A 25,649-nucleotide genomic window follows, 5' to 3' on the forward strand; every position below is an offset into this window, starting at 1 on the left:
CAGCGATATCATGATGGCTTTCCACGAGCAATATCCACGTGACTCTACAGACCGTGACTTTCCTCATGGCTCCACAGCAATTACAAAAGCACAACTGACCGCAAAGATAAAAATTATCAGGGGAAAATACAGAGCAGCGGTGGACAGTGGACGAAAGAGTGGCTTTGGGCGTGTGGTGCTCTTGTTTTTTGAACTCTGTGAGGAGATCTGGGGTGGATCGCCTGCTACGCGCTTGATTGAATCTGGAGTCGAGACAACGGACCTGGACGAGACTTCCACGCAGATGTCGGAGACTTCGGATCAGCCCGCTGACTCACCGCAATCTGCAGTCTCAGCCGAAAGTGTGCTGCCTTCTCCAGTAATCAAGCAGCGCAGACAGATGCTGCAGGTAGGTTTCATCAACGTCCTACATGTACTTATTAGAGTACCGTATTTTCACGACTAAAAAGCGCATATAAACGTCTTTTTTTCCCCCCTCAAAATGTGCGGCGCGCCCTTTGGTGTGGTGCGCCCTATTAGAAATTTAATACAAAAGTAACCCTGAGAGTCAGATGTTAAGTTTTATTCCCAGATATAACCAAACTTTGACAAACGTATAGCAAAATAAGTAAAAAAAAAACTAACAATAAAAAGTCATAAATAAGAAGCAGCTACAGTGTAAAACCCCAGATGCCTTATTGTAAAATTCACCCACAGCCCTAAAAGAGGGACTGTAATACTTATACTGGGGGAAAAAACTGTGAACGCTTTATCAGAATCAGTGCATAGTTATTAATGATTGCTATAGTTCACAAAGCAAAGTAAAATACCAAATAGACCTCTGTAAAAGAAAAAAAAAGCTGAACGCTTTATCAGAATCAGTGCATAGTTATTAATGATTGCTATAGTTCACAAAGCAAAGTAAAATACCAAATAGACCTCTGCGCAGGTCAGTCATATTTATGTCCATTGGCCTTCTGAGTGCAGCGAACCTAGCTTTCAGGCGGCCAAAAGCACACTCAATAACCATACGTGCCCTGCATAAACAGAGCCCAAAGTACTGCTCTTGTGGCGATGATCCACCATTGGAAAACTCCATCAGATAAGGCAGAAGCGGATATGCTGGATCTCCAAGGAGGAAGATTGGTATGGGATCTTCATCATCCACAATCTGCCGTTTGAGAGTAGGAATTTTGCCGGTTTTCATGAACTGATTTACCTCCGAGTTAGCAAACACGCGTGCATCATGCACATTTCCAGGCCACTTTATAACAACGTCCATAAATCGGTACTTATAATCGCACACCGCCTGGACATTTAGGGTATGTTTACCTTTTCTATTTATATAGTCCGTGGAGTTGACCGATGGCTGTTTTATTTCAATATGTGTGCCATCAACTGCTCCTAGGCATTGGGGCATCAATTTCAGCACGCTGAAAACCGTCGACCAGTTCCGTGGCGTCATCCTCTGAAAAGGGTAGTCTGATGTACCGGGGACCAAGGTGAATGGAGATGGCCCTGCAGGTCTGCCTGACTGTGACGGAAACAGCCTGCCACGATACACCAAAGGCGTTAGCAGTCTTTTGGAGCCTGCCCTCGTCACTTAAATAATAAAGCGTCATTGCTACTTTTTTCAGCGGCTCCATAGGTGCTCTCATGTTCGTTTCTTGGCATTCAATGTATGGGCGTATTTCATCGGTGAGCATGGCAACAGATTGTCGAAAGTTTGCCTTCCATTCATCGTCCAGAACAACACCATTAACAAAGTTGTCCCACCAGCTACTGGTTCTGCCAGGCCTCACCCAAAACCTTCGCCTGGTTGCCCTGCGGGTCCATTTCCGTGGTTCAGTCAAATTGAGGTGATGAACTATGTCGTCTATATTGCTCTGTTCTTCCTGGAGATATCCCAGAAGAAGATTCAGCTGTAAGCCCGACAGCAGGGTGAGTAACATGAGCAGCAACCATTCAACACAGTACGGCGCCATTGTTGTTGTGATACTGTGTCGCGCATGCGTGTTTAGAGGCGACGTTATGACGCATGCGTGTAAGAAAAAAAAATGCGGTTAGAGCTTAAAGATGGAAACGCGAAAACGGCGTTTCAAAATCTTCCCACTCTGAAGGCTGAATAAAAAAAAGATCGTTTACAGACCCCCGAAACGCCGGCTTCGTGTGGATGAGAGGCTGGTTTGGTGAAAAATTTGTGCGTTTAGGCCAGGGTTTGACTTCGTGTGGACGGGGCCTTAGTTAATCCAGCTAGATTAGGCTCTAAATCTGGGTGTAGTGATGGACTCAGTCCTGAACGTTCACGGCTCATAAAGACAGTAACAGTCGGCCTTTTATCACCTGAAAAACGTCTCAAGGATTAAAGGATTAATGTCTCAGTGAGACATTAAAAAACAAATTAATGCATTCATCTTTAGTAAAATCTATGACTGCAACTGTGTTTTACTGGCCTTGTGAGACCATCCTGATCTCGCGAGCTTTCAAGGTTTCACTCGCAGATTAGTCTGGCTACTTTCCGTTAAAGAAAATTTGGAGCAGTTCACCAAACGAACGTCCAATCAGCGTTGGATTTGAGGCGGGTTGAGGTGTGACGCAACGAGAAGCGCGACAGCTCAGTCTAAAGAACATGGCGGCTTCAGCCGATGAAACTAGCGTTAGCGTGGCTATCGAGCAAGTTTTATCGGAATTACAGAGTATTTCTTCACTGAAAGAAGAGCAAAACACTGCTCTGGAGGCTTTTCTCAGAGGAAAAGATGTTTTTGCTCTTCTCCCGACTGGTTTCGGCAAGAGTAGCCTGGCTGTTAGTACGTCATATGCTTCGTTGATCTGATTGGTTTATTTGGCCCGTCTATCACCAACATAGGCTGATCAGCTAAACAGTATTTTCTCCCCTTCCCAAAATTACTTCAACGGAAGGTTTCCAGATGGATATGTGGAGCAAATCCATCTGGCGGAGTCAGATTAGTGTTTTACCAGTACTGCCTAAAAATCAGATCAGCGGCTGATCCAGAATGTTGTTGCCTGCGTCCTCACTAAAACTAAGTAAGTGGAGCACATCCCCCCTGTACTAAAATCCTTTAACCAGATAACTGAATCTCAGACAAGAGACCTTGAAATACATTTGTTAGTCTTTAAATCACTACACACCTAATACATTAGTATCAGTGGATCAACAGCCAGACCGCTCAGTTGAACCAAATATGGAGAAACAGCCTTTAGTTCCTATGCCCCACAAATCTGGATTAAACTACCAGGAAACTGTAAAAGTGCTGAAACCCTAAGCTGCTTTATATCAGGGTTAAAATGTATTTGATTTGATTTACCTTTGATTGCGATATCTAAACATTTTTAGTTGAAGTTTCTAGTCCATATTTTTTGCACGTTATGATAATTGAATTAAATTTTATATATCTTAATATTGACTTTCCCTTTGTTGTGCTTTTATGTACAGCACTTTGAAGTGTCCCGTGCTGAAATGTTTTATATAAATAAACTTGCCTTGCTCCTTAAAGTCAGCAGTTGTTATTGTTTGTGTTAACATATAAATGTTGAGAGGTTTCCGTTGGCCCATGGGCACAAACACGGCAGTTTGTAGCAGGTTATGCAGATGAGGGTGTCAAGATGGTGGTGCCATGGCGGCTTCAAACTCTCCCACTCAGGCAGCAGGTTTTTAATTTATTCAGCCCTGCAGCTACTTCATCTGGGTTTAAAACCCTGACTGACCAAGAAGTCTGTCGTATAAACCCACATCCAGACCTTCTTCCTCACGCTTATTTCTTGGGTTTTCCCAGACATTTTCTATGGGTGAGATTCAGGTGTTATTATTGATTCTTCAACACATTGGATTTGTTGTTCTTATGCCACTCTGTTACCAGTTGGCAGAATGTTTAGGGTCTTTGTAAATGTAGAAGATAAGTTGAGTCCTAACTTTAACTTCCCAGTTGGCGTATTTAGCCAATTCTTCACTCCCTTCTTCAGCAAAAAAAAAAAAAAAAACTCCAAAGCATGATGCTTCCCCTTCTGTGCTTGACTGTTATCGGGTTATCAGGTTTTCAGTCTTTAAGAGGTTCCCCTTCTTACTAATCCAACAATGGTATTTTTATTTGCACATCATGGTTTGATCAAAAACTGTTGCGATTTCCACCATTTGATAGTTACAGCTAATGTTGAACCAGACATTTTGAAATCCTCATTCATCCTGGTCATATCTTGGCTAATTAATTCTCTCCTAATGTGGCCTCATTAGTGCATCAATAGGTGGGACTCCATCTAAACAGCATGGAGCATTTCATGCATGGAGCTTGTAACTGTCGGGTTAAACTATTATTTCTGCAAAATAGTTCCAACAGTAACATTTGACTTGATCATGCATATCTTTGTAATCGTCATGAAAATGAGGGAAAAATGAGTGGCTAATGTAGAGATTTAACTACCTAGCTTCTCTTTCTCTGATCAGCAAGCGGTGATGTGGGACAAAGCGCAAAATATTCTGCTTAGTGTTAGAAAGAAGTGGCTCATTTAGCAGCTAATCTGCACAGTCATAGCAGCTTTTCTTGCTTTATCTAATGTGTAAGACCGGGAAATGTGTTTTCCCGCTGCAAGAGGTCTTAAACTTTCTTCAGCCTTCTTAAAGAAGAACCTAAAATTTCGTTTTTGCATACACTTTGTGTATATGAAATAACAAAAGTTTTCTAAGTCTAAGGTGTGGCGTGAAACATCTTTGTCCTGAAATAGACATCACCCACATGGAGAGTCGGCATTGCAGTGAAGCGGTCTTTCTTCTTGTTTGGAAGAAAATGACTAATATATAAATAACTAATGAATACACTGTAGTGCCAAAAACAACAGTTCATCATATATATGCGTATAGTTGACTTTATATACTTAGAAAGGTATCATATAGAAACTTTTAAGTCAGATGTTGTGAAGTAAGCTACAGTTTCATGCCATTATCATCTGTTTCTCCCCCCAAATTGTTTAAATATTTAACAGCCACAGTTAATGCAAATTCTAGAAACCTCTTTGATATGGGATCTAAATGACCGGTTATGATCAAAAATAACATCAAGATTTTTTACTTTATAAACTGAGATCTATTTAATCCCATCCAAATGAAGTCACTGACTAATCAGCTTCTTTTTAAAGACTCTGGTCCAAAGACTATAACTTCTGTTTTGTCTTCATTCAGGAGCAGAAAGTTAAGAGTCCTCCTGATTTTCATGTCTTCAGAACATGCCTGTAATCTATATAATGGATTAACTTCATCTGGATTAATGAACAGATATAGCTGGACTATCATCAGAGCTTTTCAAATCAGATTTCTAATTGTATGATTGTCAAATTTTAAATGGCTGTTTTTCCTTTTTAGTGACTCACCTGGTCCTCCATACAAATCCACTTATTTAAAGAAGTTATTTTCCTCTTTTGGATAATTTTTTTTTTTTACAGTATACCATTCCAGTTTTCTTTATTTGTGAATAAATTCTGCTGTTGTTTCATATCGACTGCAAATAGCAACAGTTAACCAAAGTCTTTATTAATGGGAACTTTTGAAAAAGGCTCTTATGAAACGATAACAGGATTTTCTCTTTAAACAAGAACAAAAAGGCTTCCTTTCATGGAAAAAGAAATCAAATTTGCCTTTTCAAACTCGAAATTGGTAAAATTCAAGGTTAGAGCTAAATAACTCCTCAGCGGATCATTGTCCCGCTAAGTGGATGTAGCAAAAGAAAGTGAAGAATCTTCCTTTTCAGCCACCTTCTTCTTCAGGAAGTTAATAGTTGCATCTTAGCAAGAGGCCACCCTGGACGTACGACTGCACCACCCCCACAGAGGCACCTCTTCAAGCGACAATAATTGATATGCAACTTGTGCATGTATTATTGCTTGATGGTGATAATGATTCCTTACACCTTTATATATGCAGGACCGCTGCGTTCTGTTACCTCGCTGAGATGCAGTCTGCAGGGAACAGCCATTAACGTCACAAAGACTGAATCACGGTTCTGCTCACTGTGGTCCTCTGACAAGTACTTCCAGACACACTTTGACTTGAACACATTAAAAACATGTCAAGTTTGTAAAGTCCTTTTATTCTTTCAGATCCTCCTTTCGTCTTTTGGTAAAAAGAAAATGAATCCGATGTCTCGGATTTCCATCTCATCCATGAATCACTTTGATTAAAGCTGAAGGCTCACCTTGCAGTGTCAGACCTGATTGCAGGATGCGATTTAGAGATAACTGCTGACCTTATTCCCAGCTTTAATAGGCTAACAAAGACAGAGAGGAAGTCATGATGTATAAAAGTCCAAAACTATAGGAAGTATTTTATTATTCACCAAACGCCATGTACTTTTTACTTTGCTTTTCCTCCTAATTTAGCCTTACATAATCCTCACTCTGCTAAATGTTCCAGCAGTTTTTCTTTTTTTTTTTTTAGAGTGAATTAAGAGCTGAAGCTTCACACTGATCTAATTTTGTTGCTTTTTGCACTATTAGCTTTGAACTTTAGAGTTAGTTTCCTGATTTATGGTTGGACCTATAAGGTCTTATTAGCTAGAGCACAGTTTTAAGAGCTACTGATCATCTTTTGCTTTCTAGACAGTAAGTGTTAGCCACATAGCTTTTCAATTGAGCCCTTTGTTTTTTAGAGACATCCTGCCTGAGCAGAATTGGCTCAGGTAAAAACGCGTGTTTACCTGGTGGGAAATTGTATATCTGCCTGCTTTTGTTGCTGCTAATATCACTTCTTGTTCAATTCAAACAATTCAAATTTAAATTCAGTTTATTCATATAGTGCAATTTCATGACACATTAAATCTCAAGGCACTTTATAGAAACGGTTCAATCAGATCATTTAGTGAGATTGATGATTCAACTTTTTAATATGTAAGGAAAACCAGCTGCCTGTCCAGTCATTGACTTTGCAGGATGTGCTTCTCCTGGATGAGCATGTGCCAGCAAGTAGATATTTGCTTTCATTTTGTTGTTTACTTCAGTAATCCCTCGCACCTAGCATGCATGCAGTGACAGTAGAGAGGAAAAACTCCAATTTAACAGGAAGAACCAGACTTATACCCCATTTACACTAGCCTTGAAAAACCGTGCCGAGACCGGTCCGAGCTCAGTAACTGAGATAACTTATCGTCTGTAAATGGAAAGCAAACTGAACTGAACCGAGATAGACACAACCGGACCGACCTAACTGTAGACCAGTTCCAGAGGTGGGCTCGGCTTGGTTTTTCCCTAGCTCGGTTCTCTGATAACAAGAGCGCATGAGCAGAACGCGTCATCTCCGTCTGGCTGCATGCCCCGATTCATACTCCATTCCAGTAGTTGGCGGTAATGCCCCTCCGGAAGTTGCTTGCCAACCAACACAAAACAGAAGAAGAAGAACAACCATAAACAACAACCGAAAGCCGACTTTCTCAAGTAAATCCACGAAAGGTTGCCGTCTTCGCCTGACCCTCCGCAAACACCGAAGTACAGCAATAATAATCAAGCATAACTTTCTGAATGTGACGGGCGCCGCCATTTTGATTTGCTAGATTCCCTCCTTCTTCGTCTTCTTGTTCTTGTGTTTTATGGCGGTTGGCAAATAACTTTTGGTGCATTACCGCCACCAACTGCTTGATTTCCTCCTTAAATACTGGCAGTAATACCGCAGATCGTCACTAGGAGGCGAGGAGTCGAAGAACCAAGATAGCGTGATGTGTAAACGGTCGTCAGAACCGAGCTCGGCCTGGTTAACTGATCCGAGCTCGGCCCGATCTCGGCATGGATCAGTTTTTCAAGGTCAGTGTAAATGGGGGATATGTTCTGCTGAGGTCCACTAGGGGTTGAACGAAATAGGAATTCGACCATAAATACTTTCTATTTTAGAAAAGGTAACAATAAACTAGATCCGCCGGTGGCTTTGTCTAGGAAAGAAACAGTTAAGCATACAACATCTGGGCCAGTTTTCACGTAAAAGGGATGAAAGAGATTACATTATCGTTAGTCACAGTAAAATTAGAGCCAGTAGCTATGTCTAGGAGAGAAATGGGACTGAGCACTGAAAAACAAGCCCAGTTCTATTATTTCTTATTGAAGAAATTGATGGAAGCAACATAGCAGATATTTTAATCCAGTTTGGTTTCACAGTTGAACAGGAACAGACCAGATGAAGCTACTATGATGAATAAAAGCATAGAGAGCATAAAGTCATGGGTGGAACTAATAGATATTGCATTCATAAAATGAAAAGAAGGGGTCCCCATGTCCTCCATAGGGCTGGTTACCGAACATCGTTTTTTTTATGGTACCGACCGAAATGCTTCGGTTCTACAGAGTATCGAAACATGCCTCGTCTTTCGATACCAAGTTTCGGTGATTGGCTGTAACACTTAACGTGATTGCGTCATCCAGGAAAAATACATAGGTGGTCACGCCTACATTCAGGGTTCATGTGTATCTGTTGTAGGGTTGTCAAAAGTATCGATACTGAAACGTTGTATCCGGATACAATACTCGTTTTTAAAAGTATGGATACAGTGCCACCACCAGTGGCACCTAGCAGTCATTCATCTAAAGTGCAGAATAGAGAACAATGCACTTTCTGAACACTGTGTGATTGAATAATTCTGTGCACTTTTCAGTTTCAGACTTTTTTGTAAGAGGTGCAGCTGCTGAGAATTTTTTTGTTTCTTAACCGGTTTGGCTAGTGATACTAAACTTTTCAACTCGATACCGATACTAAGGAAAATACTCGATAATCGATACCATTTTCGATACCACAAGAATAAAAACAAAGACTCCAAAATTCTACAGCAATATTTTCATTAATAAATAAAATACAATAAATAAATACAATAAACAATAAGAACAATATTTTGAGGTTGTATGCTGTGCACAATATTAAGCAAGCTTGATAAAAAACTTATAAAATTAAAATTAAGTGTTCCTTCCTTGGCTATGCTTTGCACACATAACAATGACAGTGACACTGGCCAAACTGGTTAAGAAACAAAGCACTGTGGCACTGTATCGATACTTTTAAAAACGAGTATTGTATCCGGATACAACATTTTGGTATCGATACTTTTTTGAGTCTCGATACTTTTGACAACCCTACTAGAAATAAGTTAAAATTTCCTAAATGAATTGTATTTACCCTTAATTTGAGTAGGCAAATCAGATACTTTGCCAATGGAATGAGTATTTTTTACTTTTAAAATAAGATAATTAGATAATATGCACTTGAAATAAGACAAAGCAATAGTGTTTTCTTATTTTAAGTGGAAGTTGTCTTGTTCCATTGGCAAAATGTCTCTTTTACCTCCTTAATCCAAGAAAAAATGCACTTCTTTCAAGAATAAATGACTTATCTATATTTTGATTTTGTTTTCCAGTGTAACGGGAATCTGCTTCTTCCATTTTTCTCAACCTTTAGCATTTTGTCTTCTGCGTTTTAACACACCCCTGTCTGGATAAGATTGTATGTTTCATTTTATCTGATGCTCCTAAATTTATGTAATATCCTGCCTATGTTCAACATGCTGAGATAAATTTAGCCATTTTATAGATAAATGGGAAGGTTTTTTTCTTAAACTAAGTGTATTTGTTTTTTAATTGAGGAAGTAAGTGAGACACTTTGCCAATGGAACAAGACAATTTACATTTAAAATAAGAAAAAGCAATTGCATTGTCTTATTTCAAGTGCATATTATCTAATTATCTTATTTTAAAAGTAAAAATATTAATTCCATTGGCAAAGTATCTGATTTGCCTACTCAAATTAAGGGTAAATACAAATCATTTAGGAAATTTTAACTTATTTCTAGATAATTTTTGCAGTGTAGTAACTCAAGTTTTCCCATGTAGAGATGAAAACTCTGGTTATTTTCATCACAGCAGCACACGCCTTCTTAATTAGTCATTTTTATTGTTTTTTTCCAAGTCGTGTGCTAAAACTTGTGCTTGTATCCAAAGTCTAGTAAAACCCCAATTGCATTCTCCGGGGATTACTTTCTAGTTTATAGCAGTGGGAAAACATTTTAGATTAAGTTTTATAAAATAATGAGTATATGCTAGGAGTTAGCGGCGAGAACAAAAGATCCTGGTCCTATTGTGTTAACGCTGATGGGCTGCCAGGCGCTGCTCAAGCTGCTCAGCAGCCTTGGTGTTCCTTAATTATTGTCTAATCTACTTCAATGCTAAATGATTTAGAGTGAATCAGGCTGACTTTGATGTAACATCACTATGAACATAAACTTGAACTTGTGCCAGTAAAGGCTTTATTGGAGTGAGCAGGAGGGAGCGACGGGCTCTGCCTCTGAAGCCTCCGACGGATGACCGTCTCTCTCTGCAGAGCTGCACAGATGAGCTGCGACGCTTTCAGTTCAAACGGCGTGGCATCTCCTCGCGCTCTGCTGGAGCCCCACGCCGGGCCTGCTGCCACGCCGCCGCCGGGGCCCAGACACCGTGTCAAGTGTCTGAATGGACCATTGTCACTCCTGGCTTGGCTGGAGGCAGATGTCTTTTCTTTACTGTAATTTCCCGGTGATTCATACAGTTGTCTGCATAGTGAACAAATCATTCAGACAGTCGACTCTTTAAACTATCAGTAAAAAATAAATTGATTATAGTAATATGATAAATAAAATATGATAGTTATAAGGAATAAATGAAAAATACACTATAAAAAAATACATTAATGAAAATAATACAAAAAAATAGAAATAATTACGCTAATATATCAAATCAACAATAAAAACAGTAATAAAAATAACCACAAAGTACCTTATTTTTGCAATTCCATTCATTTACTGATGAGTAAATAGAATGACAGCTCAATTATCCTCACTCTTGGACATGCATGCAGAAGACTGCCAGCTTTGCAGATTTATGTAACTAGGTCAGAGTAACACACCAAGGGAATTGTCCCAAACTAAATTGTTTGTAGTTTATGGGAAAGTGATCCAAGCTTTCTTAAAGAGAATCTAAATGCAGAGTTCATGTAGGGCTGGGGGGACGTTTCCCTCAGACAAGCTGGTGGAAATCTAACTGTGTGGAGGAAGTCATGGAGAGGACGAGTTGACGCATTCGCTGATCTGTCAGACCGTCCCATCCAGGCTGAGGTGTGATGAGCTGAGCCAGTTGAAGCGTGCGGAGATATCTGGCCTGCGGTAACGAACGTTATCACCAGGCAAGTCAGGACACGGCTCTGCTCATACTGTTGGTGCCTCCATGCGTTAGGACATGGCTGCGCGCGTGGCTGCGGCTCCCTCAAGTCAAGACAAAGACTTTGCTGCTTCAGGAGAGTTTGTCTTTTATGTATGCATGTTGGTAGGAGCAATCCCTACCATTAGTGTGCAGGTTAGAAGTGGGAACGAAATATAGTGTGAAGGGGGGGTGGTATGTTGCTGTCAGTACCACTAATAGGCAAAAAACGAATTGTAAAAAAAAAAAAAGTGTATTTGCCCTTAATTTGAGCAGATAAAATCTGCAATGGATTGACTTTTTCTCCTCAAAATAAGATAGTTGGATATTTTCAGCTTGAAATAAGATAATAAAGTTCCAAAAAAAGAAAATTAAAAACAATCCACTGGACTTTGTTTCCAAGTTTAAAGACGTTTCGCTTCCCATCCAGGAAGCTTTTTGCATTTCAGAATGCCAGGAATGGCGTTGAGTTCGAGGTTTTATACAGTAGCCCAACAAAGCCTTGTTTTTGATTTGAAAACATGCAAATAGAAACTGACCAATTTGAATTCAATTAAATTCAGTTTATTTCTATAGCGCCAATTCACAACACATGTCATCTCAAGACAGTTCACTAGATCATCCACACAGCAAAAATGGTCTAGACATAAGTAAAAATGTCTTAAATCTCTACATGGGAAAACTTGAGTTACTACAATGCAAAAAGGAGCTAGAAATAAGTTAAAATTTCTTAGATCAAGTGTATGTACCTTTAATTTTAGTAGGTAAATGGGATGATTTGCCAATGGAATGAGTATTTTTACTCTTAAAATAAGATTATTAGATAATATGCACTTGAAATAAGACAATGTGGTTGCTTTTTCTTATTTTAAATGCAAATTGTCTTGTTCCATTGGCAAATTATCTCACTTAACTCCTCAATTCAACAACAAATGCACCTATTTTAAGAAAAAAGGACTTATCTAGATTTCCATTTTTTGCAGTGCAGTCAGATTGATTCAAAGTTTTCTATCTAAGGAAAACCAGTTGATTTCATTGACTCAAATGCAATCCCTCACACTAAGCATGCTTGTAGCGACAGTGGAGAGGAAAAACTCCCTTTGAACAGGAAGAAACCTCCAGCAGAACCAGGCTCAGTGTGAGCGGCCATCTGCTGAGGCCGACTGGGGTTCAAGGAGACAGAAGCAGAGACACAAAAAGCAGCTGCAAAAGGCGACCTCATCCAAGGGGTCCACCATTTTGGAATGGAGTGGCTTTTTTTCTTTTTTTGGAATGACTATGACCTGGATGACTGAGGAGCTTCATTAATAAGATAAAGTTTTCTCTGTTCTTATTTTATACCTAAATCATTTTCCTCCTTTGGTAAATTTTCTCACTTTCTGCTCAAGTACAATTATTTCAAGAACAAATTACTTCTGTATTTATTTTTTGGCAGTTAGGATGGTGTTTACTACGATGGAGTATTAGGGCCAGGCTAGATATTTTTTTCCATCTATTTCAAAAATAAAGTCGTAAAATTCCGAGAATAAATTCGTAAAATTATGAGGGAAAAAAGTAATAGTAATAACAGTAATAGTTGTAACACTACGATCATAAAGTCGTATAATTAAGAGAATAAAGTCCTAAAATTACGAGAAACAAGTTGTATTTTATGACAACTCTTACAAGAAGTACTTTCTTCCCTAAAATGAGGAACGTCGAGCATCATGTGAAGTTATACTTTGGCTCTGGTTTGATGAATAAGGAAATCTTGTAGCACCAGCATCAAATTGGGCAGGATGACAAAGTGGTTGCTGATTGGTGGAGCTGGTCGGCCGTCATCTGCAGGGTGGAGCTCCAAGCTTTCTTTCTGAAACAGGTTGTCGAATTATGACTTTATTCTTGTAATCTTATGACTTAATTCTCAAAATAAAAACTAAAAAACTCTCTATGCTGGCCCTAATTCTCCGTCGTAATTGAAAGGTTTGTCATTTGGCAGAAATTAAATCTTGAAATCGTTGACCGTATTCATTAAAAGCCACACCCGTCTGATGAAACGCTTTCCTCTCATTGGCTGCTCACCATCGGTTTATCCAGAGGTTTTGAAACTTCATTACTCAACATGTACGTTGTTTTAGCAGCAGTGGGTGTTATTGTTGCTTTGGTTATATTTTTCGGAATAATAGGAAACTGGTATTCTTATTAAAAGTTATCACACCGTAAAAATCTCATATTTGGCTTATGACTTTTCGCAGCATGACGGTGCAGCCACCCTGTGACTCCAAACGCTGCCAGCAGGCGTTTAGATTCTATTGAAAATAGTCCAAAGGCCTCGGACGCCTGAGTCACTCAGGCTCGGTTGCTTTTCTAAAAGCAAGAAGAGGAATAAATCAAAGCTTAAGATCCTCTGTAGTGCAACAACAAGGGGGAATTGGCTTGATTTCCTGGTGAGAAACTGGAGACCACTCAGGCAGAGCTTTTTTTTTTATTTGCTTCACTGTGCTGGAATTGATTGGGGGGGATTTTTTCTTTAATCCAAAAGTTTCTGAGATGGTAAAAAAAAAAATGTCTAAAACTGCTATTTTTTTCACTTCAACACAATGAAACTGTTATTCTCTGTCCCTCAGCAATCTACAATTATGACCCCCGTGGCGAACAGGAGCTGCGTCTGCAGGTGGGCGACACCGTGCACATACTTGAAAAGTTTGAAGGTGAGTAAGCAGGCTATGACATATCCCTCATCTCCGCTCTAAAACATGCAGACACATGATCTTGAAAGGACGGTAGTGTGCAGCTGCTTTACGCCACCTTTCCCCTCATTTCTGTCTTATCTGATTTTCTTTTTATTTATTTTTATTTACTATCCGTAGGCTGGTACAGGGGCTACACTCTCAGAAAGAAAGCACAGAAGGTATGGACACTAGAGCTACGTTGTAAAGGAAGGCTGTGATGTGGATGTGTACACTGATACTTCCTGATTGTTTCCTCAGGGCATTTTCCCGGCTTCCTACATCCACTTAAAAGAGGCCACAGTCGAGGGAATTGGGTAAGATCACAAATCAGCAGGCACTTCATTTTGATGATGATTCACTTTGCTTCAAGTTTGCAGTGTCGCCTCTCTGTTTACCAGTTGCATAAGCAGTTGTAATTATCATAAGTAAGAATTCAGTAAAGCTTCTCTTGGCTTCGTTCAACCGTTCAAAAAATGCTCTCCAGTCATCTCAGATTATTTTGCATGATCTGTGAGCGACAAGCTACTCTCCTAACATTTTTTCTTTTTCTTTTTCTGGTGGCTCATAGCCAACAGGAAATAATTATTCCAGCAGATATACCCTTGGTGCAGGAGATAGGGGCGACCCTCAGGGAATGGGTGCAGATATGGCAAAAACTCTACGTGGTACGTGTGGAGCACTCTGTTGGAGTACACACAGTTCTCTCACTGCTCTTCATACCTCTGAATAACATCTTTATTTATAAAAAAGCATGTACAATTTTTTTTTTTTCTGACAGGCAAACAAGATAACCAAGTTCAGAAGTGTGCAGCAGATGGCCTACAGCCTCATCGAGTATCGATCTCAGATAGTGTCAGGGACGCTGCCCAAGGACGACCTTGTAGAGCTGAAGAAGAAAGTGACAGCGAAGATTGATTATGGAAACCGGTACGGATTCTTTCAACTGGCCAAGATGAAAGAACTTCGCCTTCTTTTGTTAAGTCATACATATAGTGCCAAGTATGGAGTTAAATTTGATAAATTTTTAAAATTGAAATTTGAAAAAATCCAGAAATTAAACTTAAAGAAATGTTTTCTAAAAAAAAAAAAAAAAAAAAAAATGGTTTAGAGAGTCACTTATTCTCACAGAGGCCAACTGGTGATTCAGAGAGAGAGGCAGACATAAAAAGGAAAATACAAGCACTGATCCATAAATGCTTAATGTTTGAGAAGGTAACATTAAGGTAAACTTGCTCCACAGGGGGCTCTATCGGGGAATGAAAGAGCAGGTGATCTCTGAGCCAGTTGTCATGCCAAAGGGATAAAAGAATTAGTCACAGTAAAAGCTGAGCCCCTAGCTATGTCTAAGAGTGAAACGGGACTAAACACTGAAAAACACGCACAACTTTATCATCTCTAATGGAAGGATTTGATGGCAGGAGCACAGCGGATATTTCTCTTCAGGATGGGGGGTGACAGTGGCGTTAGATGTAGGAGTTTGCCCTGAAATCGAAGCCCCGGCTCTGACTTTCATTGTCGTTGTGTCCTTGGGCAAGAATCTTCACCTGCATTGTCTACTGATGGTGGTCAGAGGGCCCGGTGGCCCCAGTGTATGGCAGCCCCGCTTCTGTCAGTGGGCCCCAGGGCAGCTGTGGCTACAGTGTAGCTTGCCACCATCAGTGTGTGCGTGAATGGGTGAATGAATGTAGTGTAAAGCGCTTTGGTCAAGTCTCCTGACTTGAAAAAAGGCGCTATATAAGTACATGCCATTTACCATTTACCATGGTGTCACTATTCAATTCAGTTCAGTTTTTTTTCTATAGCACCAATTCACAACACATGTCGTCTTAAAGCACTTTACTGAGACTCTTCAACCAGATCATTCAGTCAGATTGGTTAAAGTTTTCTATTTAAGGAAAACCACCTGATTGCATTGACTCATTGACTCGAAGGCTATCCCTCACATTAAACAATTGTAGCGACAGTGGAGAGGAAAACTTCTCTTTTGGCAGGACGAAACCTCCAGCAGAACCAGGCTCGGTGTGAGCGGCCATCTGCTGAGGCCGACTGGGGTTCAGGGAGACAGAAGCAGAGATAAAAAAGGAAACTGTCACCCACTCACCACAGGCGGCCCCCGTCCAGGAAACACACAGCCAAGCTGACAAGACCCAAGCCAGCTCAAATGTCAGAGGATGAAGAGAGCACATCCAGCCAGTCACAGTCAGAGAAACAGGACTACATTAAATATAAGATCAGGAACAGACAGTGTTGGGCACGTTACTTTGAAAAAGTAATTAGTCATAGTTACCAGTTACTTCTCCCAAAAAGTAACTGAGTTAGTAACTGAGTTACTCCACAATAAAAGTAACTAGTTAGTAGTAAAAGTAACTATTGCGTTACTTTTGCGAGTGTATGAAATTAATAACTGGGGATGTCTAATTCTGAAAGCCTGTGTGTTTGGGTTGTTACAGATACTGCAACATGTAGCTATATCCATCCATCCATCCATCCATCCATCCATCCATCCATCCATCCATCCATCCATCCATCCATCCATCCATCCATCCATCCACCCATCCACCCATCCGTCCATCCTTCCATCCATCCGTCCGTCCATCCATCCGTCCGTCCATCCATCCATCCATCCGTCCATCCATCCATCCATCCATCCATCCATCCATCATCCAACCATCCATCCATCCATCCATCCACCCATCCACCCATCCGTCCATCCTTCCATCCATCCATCCGTCCATCCATCCATCCATCCATCCATCCATCCATCCATCCATCCATCCATCCATCCATCCATCCATCCATCCATCCATCCATCCATCCATCCATCCATCCATCCATCCATCCATCCATCCATCCATCCATCCATCCATCCATCCCAGGCTAATGATCGTTCACGCTCTCCGTAGTTCCCCTGTGGCGCGAGCACAGGGCAGCTGTTGCGCGCCTTTAGCTAGCATGCGCGTTTCCTGTCGCTTGCGCGGTGAATCGTGCCGCTGTGCGGAGATGCAGGGGAAACCGTATCTGATGGGGAAACGCAGTTCGACGTAACACCAGTATTTCCATCTGGAAAGCGTTGTTTTGCCGCTGGAGTCATCCTCACTCTCCATCCTCCCCTCTCTCATGACGCGCGCACGAGTCCTATCATGAAAATAGGTTAATTGTGCGACCTGAGTAACGTGCAGTAACGGGGTGTCAGCAATTGTAACTGCGTTATAGTTACAGTAAGAGTAATAACTTTGATTACTCGTTACTAAAAAAAGGTAGCGGCGTTAGTAACGCCGTTACTCCCATCACTGGGAACAGACCAGATGAAGCTACTGTAAAGAGAATGCAGAGAGGAAACATAAAGGGGTTGAATAATGAATGAATACTGCAGAATCGGAGAATAGTGATAGAATGATGAAAAGTGGTCCCTATGTCCTCCAGCAGTCTAAGCCTATAGCAGCATAAGTATAGAGATAGCTCAGGATAACCTGAGCCACTCTACACAAAAACACAAAAAACAGAATTTATGTTAAGGTGCTGATGTATCCACTGTGTCACTCAGGATTCTAGGTTTGGACCTGGTGGTTAGAGATGAAGCAGGAAATATGCTGGATCCTGACCGGACCAGTACCGTCAGGCTTTTTCAGGCCCACGAGACGGCGTCCCGCAGCGTGGACGACAGAATACAGGAAGAAAAGGCATGTTTCAATCCTCTCACTGGCTTTAATCTGCCAGCCCCTTCAGGGTTTCACACTGATTCTCTGACTTGTTTTTCATACAGACAAGACTGCAAAACATGGAGATGAGGCGACAGACCCTGTTCAGCTCCGTCCACACCTACAGCCTCCTCATGAACCTAAAAAACTTTGTGTGCAACATCGGGGAAGATGCTGAGCTGCTCATGTCTCTCTATGATCCCGACCAGTCAGAATTTATCAGGTTTGTAAGCATAAATACTTCTTGTATAACATTAATCCAAGTTGCCCAGAGTCAATACACCTGTTAGCGGGTGTTTAGCCACAAAAATAACAGTTCTCCTACTCTGTCACTCCTCAGCAAAAGTTACAACATAATGAATTAATAATTTCTTTCAGCTATGAATAATAAAAACCTGTAAAAGTTGTTCATTACTGTCATGTAGTCCTATTCTGAATGTAGCAGCTTCAGCAGTGCATTAAATAAATATGTGTAAGGTTAGGGGGGGGTAATGCAAAAATGTATTTTTTCTTTTTTTGAGCATAAAAGCATATAATGGGTTTCTGAAGTTAAGGCACCAGCTGTTTTAAGAGTAAAAACACTACAGTGTCTCTTTTTGTCAGGCCTTGGTTTTAAAGCTACGTTATTTAATGAGCAGTTCAGATTTACAGGCTGAAAATGGGTTTTCTTTTAAGCTCAGAGAAGGAAAAAAACATTTCTCATTAAGAAGCTTATTATGTTTGGATCAACCTTGCCTCTCTTTTTGCGATCATGGGAGGTGAATGCCCAATGGAAGCGTAAAACAGGCCAGGGTGTTGAGGTGATCGACGTCACCAGAGACAGACTTTAGAAAAAGCTCACAGGGAATAATGTGGGTCCCTGAGGTTCAGTGTGCCTTGAAACTGTTTTAATTTTTATAAATCCAAGGATCTTGTAATAAAAGATTCTAAACAAACCAAATTAGCCTCTATTATTGTTAGTTTGTTAAAGTTTCATTTATTTATTTTTTGTTGCAGTCAAGCAAAAATATTCAGAAACCTAAAAACAATGATAATACAATTAATAAAACCCACCTGTTCAACCAAAATAGGATAGATTTAACAACAGAAAACCAAAATCCTAGTTTATATTTGGTGTGTTACCGTGGTGACATTACTTGGCTACATGCAGGCCTGGCAAAGTTAAGTCAGTTTGAGCCACTTTTTTTTGCATAATTGAAGATATTTGCTGAAATCAAGCTGTTTTTTGTATTTTTTAAGGAAAATGTGCAAAAATTGCTTTGGGACAAAAAAAAGCTCTGATTTTCTAGTATTAGTTCCAAATGCTTAAAAAAAAACAAAAAAAACAAAGACTCAATGTTTTTATCCTTACTGTGTGGTACAGTGGCCAACAGGCAAAGCATAGCCAGATAGTTTTCAAAGGGGTGAATACAGATGAGTACATATTAGGGATGGAACGGTTTTTGAAAACCGTCCGAACCGTTCGGTTCGACTGTCTCGGTTCGATTCGCGTGTGTTTCGTTCGGTTCATGCGCTGCTCCTTTTTCTCATAGGCGAAGCGTTTACACTCCAGAGCAGAAGGTGGCGGTACTGCGACCAAAGCCAACCACCAGTAGTAAACAAGAGGAAGCGAAGCAGCGTAGCCGGGTGTAGCAGAAAAAAATCAGCTGTTGTGGAGAATTGTGTGGGTATGGCGAGCGGGAAAGAACAGGAGTTGGAAGACGCGCCAGCAGCACTATAGGTCTGCTGTATGGGACCACTTTGCATTTAGAGTGACCTACGATGACGGCGGAAAGAAAGTTGGGGATAAAAGTGTAACAGTGTGCAAGCATTGTGCCACACGTTTTGTTTATGCCAACAGCAACATGACCAATGTGTCATGCTAACCCCGAAATCCCACATACTCCGTCAGCGCTCCGCCCCGCTGAGCTCCAGACCGCCTGCACAAAGCAAAGCCTACAGCCTCCACTGTAGAATTAAGGCAGTGGAGTCACACAAGTGAAGCACGAAACACAAAGCGTCAAAATGGAGTTACCGAGAAACAGCCGGTATTTCTCAGTTTTGTTCCACCCTTGTCTCTGCAACGCCTCCACTTATCACCAAATCAAACATACTAAGAAAACCATACAAAGAAAAATAGCTGCAAAAAAGACTTGCACTGGTTATGTTGGGGCTTTAAAACTGATTTGTTTTGTTCCCTGCTAAAACCAAGTTTGTGAATTCAGTTAAATAATTGTTAAAATATATCTGTCATTTGTGTGTTTTTAGCTTTCTTCCTGTATGGGAAGCTTTTCAAAATTTAAAACATTAGTGCAGTGGTTTATGTTAGAATAAACCTTTGGGTTAAGTTGTCCAGCAGGTTTTTCTTGTGTTTCTTGTGAATTTGGTCTTAAATTTTTTATTTCAAGTGGCATTAAAAAGTCTTAAAAAGTCTGGAATTTAACTTGCCTTATGCTGTACGAACCCTGTAAGAGGAAAACTCTCAGAATTTAAGAAAAAGAGGAAAAAAGACCCTACCTACATTTCCATAGAAATCATCCTCCATACTTTAAATCAGTGATGTTTCTGCATATTATTAATACATAGCTACATTAATATATTAACAGGTTTATTTGTCATTTATCTTCAAAAGCTAGTTCTGAAAGAGCATGAATTCTGTATTTATGTGTCGGTTAGGAGCATCTGCTGTCTAAAGAAGCTCCTCACTTCATCTCAGCAGTGACTGACAGCTGGCTGCCCACGTAATTCCTTCCTCTCTGTGTTATTCGCTCATTTTTAGAATAGCATAAATGCTGTTTAATTCTGTTACAAAGGGCCTTTTTTCTTCTAAATTGCTTTAAAACATTACTTTCAGCTACATAGCTATTTTATTGCCAGTATGGGAAATTGCAAAAATATAGTAATGAAACATCTAATTTGCTTTATTCTTCTTTAATTATCAATAAAAAACATAAACACATCTATGTATTTATTTTGCAACTGGCTTGTCAAACCAAATGCAAAAGAAACGATGCAAATTTAGTCCTTTTTTAGTTTAGTTTCTCTTTAGTCCTTCTAGTTAATTAATTCGAATAATATCAAAATTCTTATTTACTTAAAGTTATGACAGCAGAAATTTACTAAAATTCATCAATGTTTTAGATCATAAAAAGCAACTGCATATTTAATTTGACTAGTAATTGATTGATTTTACAGTATTTGAGTAGTAGTCGTAGTTTAGACAAGTAACCAGAAGCCATAACTAGTTAGTTTTATGTCAACTTTTCAAACACTGATGATAAAGTAACTATGGTTACTATTTTTCTCTCTCATTTATACTCTTGAAGTTCTTTAATTTTAAAAAGTTTTAACACATTAATACAAAATCAGTATTAAACTTTAATAATTGTAATCTTTAAAAGGCAGAACAAATGCATTCAGATTAAATAGTAAATGGCCTGTACTTATATAGCATTAGTCAGGAGACTTGACCAAAGCGCTTTACACTACATTCAGTCGTTCACTCACACACTGATAGGGATCAGCTACATGGTAGCCACAGCTGCCCTGGGGCTCGCTGACAGAAGCGAGGCTGCCGTACACTGGCGCCGCCAGGCCGTCTGACCACCATCAGTAGGCGATGCAGGTGAAGCTGCACTTAGGGAGCTGGTGCTTGAACCGTCCAATTTTAGGGCAAACTCCTACATCCGACGCCACTGTCACCCCCACATTACCAGATTAGAAATTAGGGATGGAACGGTTTATGAAAACCATCCAAACCATTCGGTTTAACTGTCTCGGTTCGGTTTGCGTGTGTTGCATTCGGTTCATGCGCTGCTCCTTTTTCTCATAGGCGAAGCGTTTACACTCCAGAGCAGAAGGTGGCGGTACTGCGACCAAAGCCAATCACCAGTAGTAAACAAGAAGAAGAAGAAGAGAAGCAGCGTAGCCGGGTGTAGCAGAAACAAATCAGTTGTTGTGGAGAATTGTGTGGGTATGGCGAGTGGGAAAGAACAGGAGTTGGAAGACGCGCCAGCAGCACTTTATAGGTCTGCTGTATGGGACCACTTTGCATTTAGAGTGACCTACGATGACGGAGGAAAGAAAGTTGGGGATAAAAGTGCAACAGTGTGCAAGCATTGTGCAACACGTTTTGTTTATGCTAACAGCAACATGACCAACATGTCAGGCTAACAATCAACATATACCGAACTGAACTGAAAACCGTGACCACGAAACCGTGAACCGAACCGAACCGTGGATTTTGTGAACCGTTCCACCCCTATTAGAAATAGAACTTTATTGATCTCACCTTGTAGAAATGTACCTCTGCATTTAACCCATCCCCTTGGGGAGCAGCGGGCTGCCATTGAGCACTGTGGTGGATAAGAGTGTGCAAAATTATCGTCATGACGATGCATCGCGATTCTAATCATGTGATCTACTGCATCGATTCTTGAAGGCAAGAATCGATTATAAAAAAAAATAAAAATTTGCAAATAAAATACATGAATGGTTGGCGCACATCAGCAAAATCGAGTGTAATACAACTTCCAGTCCAGTAGATGTCGCTGCAGATGTTGACGCCCGCTGCCTTGTGTCACAAGCATTTCCGGCCGGGGGATACTGAGACGAGTCATTCGTAAACAAAATATGGAGGAGACTGAGAAAATTCGCTCCGCTTGGATGCATTTTTGCTTTAAAAACAAAGAAGGTAAAAATGAAATTGATATGACGCAAGTTATTTCCAAAAGGACCACTGAGGCCATGTAAACGGCACTGATTATCCCAATTTTGTTATTTTAAGTTTGATGAATCCTAAGATCTTTTTGTCAGTGTGTCCACACCAGTAATAGTAATATTTCTGTCCAGTATTTGTTTTCATGGCAACACCACCAATGAATACAGCTATGTATGAATTCAGTTGCTTTCAGTTATGTATCAATTGAAGACACCATCCAGGTCACACCCAGCCAGTCAGCCACTGGTAAGGGCTGTTTCTTTTTCTTACAGTGTTCAGTGAAAATATCGCAACGCATCGTGATGCATCGCAATATTTCAAGTATTGTGATGCATCATGATGGAATCGCATCGTGGCATGTGAATCGTGATTCGAATCGAATTATGTCTTCTTTGCCAATACCCACCCCTAGTGGGGGAGCAGTGTGGCGTTAAGGGTTTGCTCGGGTACCCAGAGTGCAGGCTGTGGGGATCAAACCGGGTACTTGCAACCTTCTCTGGGCACAAACGTCCTGCTCTAACCACCAACACTCCCCTCGAAGATAGATTAGACTTAGAGACTTAGACAGATTTATTTTGTCATTTTGTGCACACAAGTGTAAACAAAAAGAAATTTCCTTAAAGGAATAGTACACCCAAAACATGATTAGCCTTCATTTTCTACTCACCCCCATGCTGAACAACACTCTGGAGTACTTTTTTGATATCTCAAATGCATCTGGAGATCTGGGAGGCTTCTTGCTGTCTGCTGACGTTCAAATAATGGAGGTCTATGGCGCCCGAGACAGAAAGGTCCATAAAAGTCCACAAAAAAACGTGTCAATATTCCTCCATACTGCTCGTCCAATGTATTCCAAGTGTCCTGAGTGGGTAGCATCCAGAATCTACTCGAAACGAAGTCATTTAGAATGTTTTTAGAGCATAAACAGTAGTGTATAGGATTTCCTAAAAGCGCGTTCACGAGTCTACGGAAACCGGCAGACCAAACCAGATGAAAGTGCGCATTCAGCGTCTGCTCTGCCAATAATGCAAGCGTAGAAGAAGAAATGTGCTGTTTACCTGTGCAAAGAAAGAAACAACGAAAGAAAAATGTCTGAGGACTTCAGTGTTGAGGAAGAGCATGAGTTCTTTGCCGGGCTGAATGCGCACTTTCATCTGGTTTGGTCTGCCGCGGTTTCCGTAGACTCGTGAAATCTCGCTTTTAGGAAATCCTATACACTACTGTTTATGCTCTAAAAACATTCTAAATGACTTCGTCTCGAGTAAATTATGGACGCTACCCACTCAGGACACTTGGAATACATTGGACGAGCAATATCGAGGAATATTGACACGTTTTTTGTGGACTTTTATGGACCTTTCTGCCTCGGGCGCCATAGACCTCCATTATTTGAATGTCAGCAGACAGCAAGAAGCCTCCCAGATCTCCAGATGCATTTGAGATATATAAAAAGTACTCCAGAGTGTTGTTCAGCATGGGGGTGAGTAGAAAATGAAGGCTAATCATGTTTTGGGTGTACTATTCCTTTAAGTACTCTAGACTATTTCATTTTTTAAAATGCAGGTAAGCAGCAGTGATAAAAACATAAAAACATTGCGATGAAAAAAAAAATATATATTTTTAACCCATTTTACATAATATTCAGCAATCTAATGGCAATGGGGAACAGACTGTTCTGAAATCTGCTGGTCCTGCATTGGATGCTTCGAAGCCTCTTCCCAGGGGGCAGCAGGAAGAACAGTCCATTGTGGGGGGGGGTGAGGGGTCATTGATGAGGTTACGGGCTCAGGAAACGCAGTGCTGGGAGGAAATGTCTTTAACCAGCACTGGGCTCAGCCTGAGAGAGAGAGACTGCTCCTGGTTTCCACCATGGACAGCTCCGCTCCCGTATGGCCTCACACAGACCTAAGGCTGATCTGGGATCAGTCAGATTGTGTGTTGAAATTCGTCCGTCTGAATGTCTGAACATAAATCCCACTCATACAACCCAACTACCGGCTTTAAAAATCCCAGTTTCATCATTATTAACTTTACTTTATCTCTTTAAAATCAATAATCTTAATTTATGGTAACCTCTGATTTTGAAGAAATAAATGTAAAAAATTTATATTAAATCAAAATCATTTTGGGAAATATAGCAAAATTAAATATAATTGAATTTGTAAATCAAGAGGCTGAAAACATAATTTTTCTTTTGATAGGCCGTATGTTATAAACTGGCTCCGGCCCAGAGGTCCACACTCTCATAAATCCGGCCCTGTGTGCCACAGATATGTCAGTGAGACCTCAAGGAGCTCATTATGGATGTTTTTAAAAATGGAGGACAGCTTTGTTAGGCTGCTAAGCCGCTGCTGTGCCTGCTCTCGGGAAGTGACAGCCCTGATTATAAACAGCATGGATTTTTATGAATTTTAATTTGGTAGAAACTAAAAATACAAGCAGGAGCATGAGCTTGGCTTGACTGCAGAGACATTAGGAGGCAATTAAGACAATAAGCTCAAGTCATTCATTTTTAAGTCAGGATTTTTAGAAACCTCTGTTGGGCTTTACACAAGGACATGGTTACTAATCAATCGGAACAAATAGTCTTTAAGATTTATGTGACATATATATATATATATATTTTTTTATGTGGTGATGGGAAGAAATGATGACGAATGGCTGCATGGGCTGCTGCCGTTTTCTATTTCTTCCGATAGCTCAGATAATGTGATGTCTAACTGTGATTCCTATTTGAATTCATGCAGCGAGAACTTCCTGGTGCGCTGGGACAGTATGGGAATGCCTAAGGAAATTGAAAAACTCAACAACCTGCCAGCCTTATTCACGGTAACCGACTCTCAATCTGCTGACTGTATTCCCCTCGGTGTTTAAGATTTAAACAGTCTGAACATTACCTTGAATCTGTGAAAGATGGACTATTTGTTTCTGAAGAGCTGGTAATTTAATGATGCTTTCTGTGAATTACTCTCTTTTCGCAGTGGATCTTTGCTGCTGTTTGCTTGTTTTATTCAAGCAGTCAGCAGTTCCATGAAAACAAAGGATGGAGCTACCAGGAAGCCAAGCAGGGAATATAAAAAAGCTTTTTATCTGCCTAAATTAGAATGAAAAAGTCAGAATTCTGAGATTAAAGTCAGAATTCTGAGAAAAAAAGTCAGAATTCTGAGATTAAAGTCAGAATTCTGAGATTAAAGTCAGAATTCTGAGAAAAAAGTCAGAATTCTGAGATTAAAGTCAGAATTCTGAGATTAAAGTCAGAATTCTGAGAAAAAAGTCAGAATTCTGAGAAAAAAGTCAGAATTCTGAGAAAAAAGTCAGAATTCTGAGATTAAAGTCTGAATTGAGATTAAAGTCAGAATT

General features: G+C 40.3%; 1 protein-coding gene across 1 annotated transcript in view; it reads left to right on the forward strand.

Moving 5' to 3' along the window:
- LOC119790886 (dedicator of cytokinesis protein 5-like) overlaps window positions 1-25,649 on the forward strand; it is a 106,208-nt gene that overhangs the window by 17,240 nt on the left and 63,319 nt on the right. Inside the window, exons 2-9 of the mRNA XM_038296627.1 lie at window positions 13,788-13,871; window positions 14,031-14,071; window positions 14,151-14,206; window positions 14,461-14,557; window positions 14,671-14,819; window positions 17,437-17,572; window positions 17,656-17,813; window positions 25,037-25,118. Of these exons, the coding sequence (XP_038152555.1) occupies window positions 13,788-13,871; window positions 14,031-14,071; window positions 14,151-14,206; window positions 14,461-14,557; window positions 14,671-14,819; window positions 17,437-17,572; window positions 17,656-17,813; window positions 25,037-25,118 (803 nt within the window). The remainder of the gene's footprint in view (window positions 1-13,787; window positions 13,872-14,030; window positions 14,072-14,150; window positions 14,207-14,460; window positions 14,558-14,670; window positions 14,820-17,436; window positions 17,573-17,655; window positions 17,814-25,036; window positions 25,119-25,649) is intronic.

Source organism: Cyprinodon tularosa, unplaced genomic scaffold (genome assembly GCF_016077235.1).
Source record: "Cyprinodon tularosa strain WSP-4 unplaced genomic scaffold, ASM1607723v1 ctg373, whole genome shotgun sequence".
Lineage (NCBI taxonomy): Eukaryota > Metazoa > Chordata > Actinopteri > Cyprinodontiformes > Cyprinodontidae > Cyprinodon > Cyprinodon tularosa.